Source organism: Passer domesticus, chromosome 9 (genome assembly GCF_036417665.1).
Source record: "Passer domesticus isolate bPasDom1 chromosome 9, bPasDom1.hap1, whole genome shotgun sequence".
In the NCBI taxonomy this organism is placed as follows: domain Eukaryota; kingdom Metazoa; phylum Chordata; class Aves; order Passeriformes; family Passeridae; genus Passer; species Passer domesticus.
Window position 1 is genome coordinate 9,757,650 of NC_087482.1, and position 8,734 is coordinate 9,766,383.

At 46.3% G+C, this 8,734-nt stretch overlaps 1 protein-coding gene across 1 annotated transcript; it reads right to left on the reverse strand.

The window, feature by feature from the left end:
- Positions 1 to 5,076: 5,076 nt before the first annotated feature.
- On the reverse strand, positions 5,077 to 8,733 carry LOC135307615 (TOG array regulator of axonemal microtubules protein 2-like). The gene is made up of 3 exons (XM_064432024.1): positions 7,873 to 8,733; positions 6,031 to 6,585; positions 5,077 to 5,551 (listed from the first exon to the last, which is right to left on the reverse strand). The coding sequence occupies exons 1-2, from the start codon at positions 7,943 to 7,945 to the stop codon at positions 6,350 to 6,352; spliced, it is 309 nt and encodes a 102-aa protein (XP_064288094.1). The 5' UTR covers positions 7,946 to 8,733; the 3' UTR covers positions 5,077 to 5,551; positions 6,031 to 6,349.
- Between the last annotated feature and the right edge of the window lies 1 nt (position 8,734).

Genomic DNA, 8,734 nt, shown 5'->3' on the forward strand with positions numbered 1-8,734 from the left:
ACGTTCCTTGTTCATCGGTGGAACCTGCAAATTCTGGCTTTGTGTTAATGTTATTTATAAGTGTGTCAATTGTATGTCAAATGTTTGTTTTGTAGAGCTGACTTTTGGCAAAAGTTTGGGTTTTTGTTTTTGTTGAAAGCAAAATTTTAGAAATGGATATATATGTAAGGATTCTGCCAAAATTTAGCTCATGGATAAGATGAAGCAAATGCAAGTTGTATGTTGGTATTGGTGGGTTTTAATTCTTTTTTGTCGTGCAGATTTGCCTGTGGAACAACCAAAACCAAATGTTTGGGTGACCTTAGCCAAGGCAGCCGGCTCAGATACCATATGGTTGTCTAATTCGGAACCAGAAAAACCTTTCTCAACCTGTCTGGTTGGTGTGCCAGTAAAAGAGTTGCCTTTAGTCAAAAAACAATCCAATGGTAAGCCAGGTGAAATTGACAATGGAAACAATCCCACACTGAATTGGAACCTTTGGGCCAAAAAACTTCCGAGGTCAGCTTCTAAACCCCAAGAATTGGAAATCCTTGGTTCTTTAACAATAGATTTTTGCTTTACCTTCATAGCTAGTGCTTGGCGAAAAGGTGATCCTCCAAATTTCAATGTTACTCCCCATTACTTTGCATATAGAAATTTGAGGTTTTGGTGTAATTCTTCAGTTGGGATGTGCTTCCTGAGGCTGACCTACATCCCCGGCAATTGCCTAAGGGATATTGGTTCATTTGTGGAGACAGGGCTTGGCAAGGCATTCCAGCACACCTTGAAGGTGACCCTTGTGGCATTGGGATGCTCACTGTAATTGCACCCTCAGCTAAAGCGGTCATGAAAAGGAAACAAAGGAAAACAAGATCTGCTCATCATTACGATGAGAACTGTCAGAGTGATTTCATGCCTTGGAAAACTGCAAGAAGGGTTTCAGCAAGTATATTTTTACCCCAATTGACTTCAGCAGTGGCTTTGAAACAATTAGATCGAGTTGGGTGTTGGCTGAGCAAGCAAACTAATGCCACATCCTCTGCCATTAGTGATATGTTGACCGATGTTGATAGTGTTGGACATGCTACCCTTCCAAACAGAGAAGCAATTGACTTTCTTTTACTGGCACATGGACATGGTTGTGAGGAATTTGAAGGACTGTGTTGTATGAACCTGTCTGATCATTCGGAATCCATTCACAAAAGCGTACAAAAACTGAAAGATTTGACAGCCCAAATCAAAGAGGATGGTGAATTCTGGTTGGATGATCTGTTCCAAGAATGGAGCTTTGCACCTTGGCTAAGGCAACTTTGCAAGATAGGTCTCTATATATTGGGTGTTTTGTTAATGCTTCATCATGGCCACACTGTGGGTCAGCAGCCTGTCTCTGAAAGGGGGAGAAGAAGGATGTTGTGCCACTGAGGCAAGAAAAGTGGTTTCCAAGGCAGTTCACAGGACACCCCAGGAGCTCGTCAGACAGCACAAGCTCCTGGGAGTGCTCAGTGTCTCTGACAAGCTCAGGAGGAGCTGGGCCCAGGGGCTGTTCAGCAAGGCCCAGGCCTCACAAGCCTTTCTCAGGCCACCGTGTGGCCGGACAAGGCCGGGGGCATTCACCACCACAACCTGAAGCACAAAGTTTTGATGTAGGATAAAAAGCCATGGCCCAGTGGAAGTGGGCTGTGTCCTCAGGCCTGTGGGAGAATCACAATGCAGATCCTGTGCACCTGATTCCATCTCTCCCACTTTTCTAAGTTCTTGGTGGCAAGGTCATTTAGGTTAGACACACAGCTCACTGTAGCTTTCTGCACAATGAATTAAAGTGAGATTACACATCCCAAATCGTGTTCTCTTACCGTTTAACTGACTGATTTAAGGAATTTCTGGAGCAGCAAACTTGCTTCCTCAAATCATTACTGTGTGTGGCACAGAGAACAGAGGAAAGATTTAATGTCAAAGGCATCACCCAGGCAATGCTCTTTTGACAAGTTCTGCCCTGAGCTTTCCTGAGGAAGATCGGAAAGGTTCAGTGTCACTAGCACAAGCTCCTGCAATGGCTGCTGGCCAGCAGAGCAGGGCTGGCAGCTGGGAAACAAGTGTTGCCACAAGCAGCAGCTCAACCAGGGCAGCAAATCCAGAGCAGGGAAGGAGTTGATCTGAAAGCCAAACCCCCTTTTAGCTCCTCCCAAGAGGGCTGGAACAGTTCCTCATCCCAGTGAGGTGCAGTGCTGGACCCCACAGCTCTGTGTGAGCACTGGACAAAAGTTTGCTCCCACTGGCTGGTGTGATGGTTTCTGCAGGAGCTCTGGGCTCCTGTTTGTGCTGGACACAAGGAGGAGACGAGGAGCCAAGTGCACTGACACACCTTTGCCTTGAGCATAGCCCGGCCTGGACCAAACACACTGCAAGGGTTCCCCTTTGGCCCATGTCTCGAAACATCAGGTGCACTGTTTGATGACTCAGGTTGGTTTGGTGCCAAGGAATTTCCCTCAGAAATACTGGGTTTGTCTCCCTCTGTGCCTTCCCCTCAGCAGCATTGCGGATGTTCCTGTGTGAAGCCATCTATCCCATGCAGTTTGAGACAACTTAAAACAATAAGTTGTGTCCTCTAAACTGTTCCAACAATCCCCTTCCAGCAACAGGAAATGAAAACTAAAGAAAAAAGGCCAGTGACTTCTAGATATCAAACTGTCAGACCTCACTGTCCCCCCTCTGGAACAAAGGCCCAAAATGCCGGAGGACAATCCCCCCAGGACACGCGTCACAAGATGGCTCCGGGTTCTCCCTCAGGAAGAACAGGAGCTGTCACGGAGCAGTTCCAGCAGGAGATGAAAGTTCGGTGGCTCGTCTGGCATCTGGGACTTTCTCCCAATGGCAGAGCTCTGTGGAGTGGTCACGGCAGGGGAATCAGCTGGGCTGGAGACCCTCGTGTCTTTTCTGCCCAGCGTGGCACAGCTCACACTCTTGGGCTGGGAGCGGGGCCGTTCCACTTCTGCCAGCACGATGTCCCTGGGCTTGGACAAGCAGTTTTCTGCTCAGAGAGCCCTGCAGACTGTTCCACATATCTTTCATAAAGCCCATAAAAACAACTACAAACACTCTGCCTATAGCAGCTTTCAGAAAGAGCTGCAGAAATCCAGGACAGCTTAAAGCGAGAGTCAGAAGGCTTTTGTCTTGTTCCTGCCTGCAGAATTCTTGATGATCTGATGCAATTTTATTCAGATGTAACAGGGGATCTGAGTTTTTCTATTAAAATATTTCATGATGAGTGCAAGCCTTGAGAGCATGAGGTATAGGAGTGATGTGTGAAACCATGAGCATATCCTCCAAAGTGGCCAGTTTAGTTGTCCATTTTACTATTCTTGTATTTATTCTATACTAATAAGCAAAATCAAGCTTTGCTTGGATGTAAAACAGGCATGGCATACACTACAGTCCCTCACAGGGTCACCAGGGCTGGCAGTGACAAAGCATGCAATCTGCTTCATTGTGAACCACTACAGAGCTACATCACAATGTGGGTTTAAGTAGCATGGTATTATTAAGACCTCCTTTTTTACATGAGATACAAAAAGGAGGTCCCACATGACCTTCATGCAAGCATGCAGTAAAGAACTGATCCTGCTATCCTAACAAAGCTTTGGCTTTGGCATTTACACTCTTCCCATTCATCTTTTGACGCAGACACTCCAGGTTTTCCCCCACCCCTGCAAGGCTGGCAGTCGCTGTTTCCCATTTACTGTTCTTCCCTAGAGCCAGTCCAGCAGCTGCTGAAACTAAAATCCCAGAGATCTGGATATTGTGAAGGAGAATGAAATGCTAATTAAGTGTTCACATTAGTAATACCCAGGTCTGCATTCCCAGTGCTCTGAAGCAGCAGCTGGAGGTCCTCGCATTGTTCCTGTTTGTGGATGTTCATGTTTCTGGTCTGCAACAGCAATGGCTTTGAGGAGGGACAAGAATGCCCGTATTCAAACAGTGGCTTTGCAAGGAGATGTGAAGTTTCACTGCCCTTTTTAGAATATTTTAGAAAGATCTAAGAGAATATTGTGGCATGGAGCAGGTCCCTAATTGTGTCTCCAGAGAAAGCCCCAAAACACACGTTCACTCTGCTGCTGATGGCAACCCCATAAGCACACGGACTTGTTTTCCCTGCAACATGCCACCCTGCCTGGGCTTTACTAGGCCAGGACTAGACTCATAGCTAAGCAAACACATGCAGCCACGTGACATAGAGTTTTTCCATCAGAAAACCTAATTAACGCATTCACACGCAGTTTCTTCTGTAACATCACAAGCTGGCAACCATGAGGACTTTGCTGTCAAGAGCTTGCAGTATGCATTGGGCCCAGGAAGTGTTTTCCCTTAAGGCAAAGCAAATTGAAATGTGAACTTTAAAAGCTTCAAAAGACTATGAAAGGAAACTGCAAAAGAATTTCTGGATAGGGAGTATTGTCAATGATTATGCAGCCCACCAAGCAATTCTGGAGCAGAATCCTGAATTGCTTGTTCCAGCTATGCAGGAATTCATTACCCTGGCAGGCAGTGGTCCATGGGAACAAATGATCCCTCAGCTCTGGGCTGAATGGCACACAGGCTGCACTTTAGGTTTGAGGAAACCTTGTCACCCGTTATTGGCCTCCCAATCCACTCATCCTTCTGCAAACAAGTTGCAAACAACAAAGTTGGACTGCTGGCCTGGGTAAATCTATATACAGATGACTTTTCCAAAGCAGTGCATCGTTTCCCAGTGAAATACACGACCTCTTCTTACCTATGAAATTGTGATTGAAGACACCTGTGAGCCAGCTCTGTGCGAGATGGCAAAGGAGCAAAGCTTTGGCATTTGGGCACACTTCTCTTTGTTTCTTTGCTCAGGCCTTTGGTGAGCACAGAACTCATCTAGGTAGAAAACTTTTGACCATACAGGATCTTTTGGATCCATTGTCCCCCAAACATGTCAATGTGTGGCCCTGTTGTCATGACAAGTTAAAAACAGCAGCACAAGTGACACAAAGAAAACATGGCAAACGAGGAAGAAGAGAGGCCCAGTGAAGAAAGGATGTGGTGAGACACTGCACTCCCATAATCTCCAGGAGATCCTGGTGTCACATTCTTCTTTTGGTTTATTTAAATTTAATTGATTCATTAAAGTTTTTTTAAATCATCAAAATAAAATATATACAATTAAAATATGTCATCAAAATTTAAATATACAATCAAACACATTTATTCAAAACTATCAGAACATAGATACATCTGCAACTATGAAGCCTAAACCTATTCCAAATTCCTAAATCCTATTGTTGATGAATCCTATAGTTGATGAATCCTATTCTTGATGAATCCTATTGTTGATGAATACTTTTCTTGATGAATCCTATTCTTAATGAATCCTATTCTTGATAATCCTAAAGCCTAAATCCTATTCTTGAAACATTCTTTGGACAGTTGGCAGCTTCTTCCTGATCTTGGAGGAAAGAGCATTTCTGGACTGGAGGCAAGGACTTTCTTGGTAAGGGAGTATCAGAAATGTCCAGAGAAAACTTCTTGGAAAGACTGTAGCCAGTCGTATCTGTGGAGACACAAAGTTTAACAGAGCCTGGAATGCAAACCTAAAGCATCTGAAGCTCCGTATTTAATGGGACAGATTCCTTGGAAATTTCTAAAGAGCTGCACAGGGAAACATGCTCCTGCTGGCTGCAACTTGAAGCAGACCAGAGGAAAACCCTGCCCCACTTCCACAGAGCTGCCACAGGAACAGCCTGGCCTCTGGGCTGCCCTGGGACAGCAGGGAGCCCAGAGCCCTGTGCTCTCCAGCCACGGCTCAACTGCACATGCACCCTGCTGCTGCTCTCCCTGCCCCACAGCTGAGCAGCCCTACAGCTCCACGGGGCACTGCCAGCAGCACAGCTCATTGCAGGGCACATGCAGGGCACAATGTGTACAGCCATTGTGTAATTCAAGCCAATGTTCCCTGCCAATGTGCACAGCCTCTCTGGGCTGCCACAAGACCCTTCCTCCCAACAGAGAGCGGCCCAGCTCCCACCTCACCTCTGTGTGAGACTGATCCATGCTTGGTCTTCACCTTGTCCTCAGTCTGCAGTTGCTTCAGGCTGATCCATGCTTAGTCTTCACCTTTTCCTCTGTCTGGATTCACTTGAGGCTGATCCATACTTCATCTTTACCTCGTCATCTGTCTGCTGTTGCTTCAGGCCCCCCATGTCATGACTAGGAAGGGCAATGCTGATAACAGAGCGGGGGCAGGTGCACACCCTTCCTTAGTATTTTGTCATTTCTGGCACAGCTGAAAAGTCACGTCCGGTGGTGTCCAGCTCAGAAATTTGTCCGCTTTCTGGAGAACATCAAACCTTCACCAGCCCAGAAGGCTGTTGAGGTTTTCCTGCACGTGTGGAGGTGTGCTGTCAGCAAACTTAATGATCTGGCTGCCCAGTGCCTCGCAGAGGGCACAGGCCAGCTTGGTGACCACAGGGCAGACGTTGGCGCTTCGCACAGGCAGCGCCTTGTTCTCCAGGCAGGACCAGAGCACGGGCAGGGCGTAGCGCTCGACCGCTTCAGGGCTCCTGGCATGAGCCCATTCCACAAGCACTGCCGGGAGAGAGACACAGCTGCTTACCCACCAGCCTCCATGCAAACAGGGATCTACCTCTGCTCTTGCCTCTTGGAAGCCTCTCGGGCCAAGATCAGTGAAACAGCACACACAGCCCCACAACCCAGAAATGGGCAAAGCCGCTGATCATCCTTGAAACACAACCACCAACCCCTTGGGACTAATATCTCCAACCAGAGCCTTGTACCTGTGGCAGACTTTGTACCTTTACTCAATTATTGCACAATTTCTTTCTGCATGAACAATGAATGAAACGTCAAATTGCCTACTATTTCCATTTACAAGTTGTCTAAACCCACGTAGAAGATTTGGAAATGCACCCTAGAGAGACAATTGAGAGATTTCTAATAAAAGCAATTATTCCATTTTTGTAACTTTGATGTCAAGGGCCAAAAGTCTAATCTGGCTCTCCCCTTTGCTCCATGGCCCACAGCAAAGGGCAGTATTAGAACACACTCCAAAACTCCAGCCCACCAGAGATGCTACTTGACAGCTGGATGAGAACCACCAGAGACTAGCTGGTGTCTTTGGCAGAATGCTTTTGTGGCTTCCAACAAAGAGCTGTTTCAAACCTCAGGGTGTCTTGGAGAATTACCCAGACCCATTGCCCTGGCATTTGCCCTGTCACTTGAGCATCTCCACATTTTAATGACATTTCCCCTCCCAATGTTAATAGCATTTCTTCTTAAAATGTGCACTGAAATAGGGGCATAGAGAGAGAAAAAGGCTACATAGGGGACTGAAATTTAGCCAAAACACAAGGGTTTTCTCAGATTGCCTCTGGAATCTGCTCTCTGCTCATTTTCTGAACTGAACTATATCAAACACAGACAAAAAGTGACTACCAACAGGCTCCTTGCATGGCAGATTTGGCTGAAAGATCAAAACCTGAAATGCTCAGGAGACCAGTCTTGTTTCCTGATCAGGCAAACTGTTATGTAGTAGCCATTTACTATTCTGTGGTGGAAGAAACTTCATTTCCTCTATGCTGTTAATCCACCAGCAGTCATCAACATTGAAAGAGCTCCTGAAAGTACCCAAAACCAATTTGGCTAAGCAGGAAAAGGGTTATGGTACCCATTCAAAAACTGGACTTCATTTGAGTTTAAATGCAATTAAAGACACTGGCCACTATGGGACTTGAGAAGGGCCCCAGTGAGAGCTCAGCACCTCCTGATGTGGAGGAACTACTCTACTGTCTGTTCACTGGCATTCCCTGTAAATACTCCCTCGGAGACCTCTTGGCTTAGAAGGGGAGGCCGTACCTGTGATACGTTCCGTGACATCCAGCAGAGCTTGGCCACTCAGTTGTCTCCATTGGTGGCAGAGCTCTTTCATCAGTGATACTTCATCTACAAGTGAAACACACGTTTCTGTTCACTCTTCTGAGGGCATAGGAGAGAGGACAGTGGCAAGGGAAAAAGCAGGGGCAACCCCATTTTATACAATAAAGTCCATTTCTGCTGATTTTTTAATCCTTTTCTTCTTTCCTTCCAGCCTACTTGTTGGTGTTTAAAACGCCAAAAGAAAAGCTCTCCTTTCACATTTGTAAATCCAAAGTTGTCTGCTCCACCAGGAGCTATGTTAAAATATTTCACATCAGGGTCCTTGAGAGTTCAGTCACATGGAAGCAGTGAAAAGGTTCTGCATCGCAGAGCCAAAAGGAAGAAGCCCATACTTGGGACACAGAGAGGCACTGAGTCAGGTAATCCCTGACTTCACAGAGCAGCTGAGGTGGAGAAAGTGGAAACTCCCCTTGAAGACCTGCCTCTTCAACACTCCATTGTTCAGCCATATTCCCCCAGTGTGGCATTTTCAGACCTGACATCAATCTGTGTGGCAGAAAAATTTACAGCTGCCCTTGCCTCTGTAGGTATTTGCCATTTCCTTCTTGTCAAACATGCAAAACAACGTGTGGAACAAGGCATCATTGACAGATGGATTTTGACCCATGTGTTATAAAGAAATGAACTTGATGAATCCTATGGTCCCCTTTGAAAAAAGAAGACAAAGAAGAAAGGTGGAAAACAGGCAGCTACTGCCTATAATGTAGAGCCTTCCAGGTGGCTGCTGTGCAGAAGCTCTGATGGGCCAGTGTCCCTTCATGCCTACAGCAAAGCTGTTCAT

Coding starts and splice junctions, on each gene's coding strand:
- LOC135307615 (XM_064432024.1), bottom strand. CDS start 7,945: ATGAAAGAGCTCTGCCACCAATGGAGACAACTGAGTGGCCAAGCTCTG. Junction 6,586..7,872: donor TGTCACGGAACGTATCACAG/GTACGGCCTCCC, acceptor CTCTCCCGGCAG/TGCTTGTGGAATGGGCTCAT.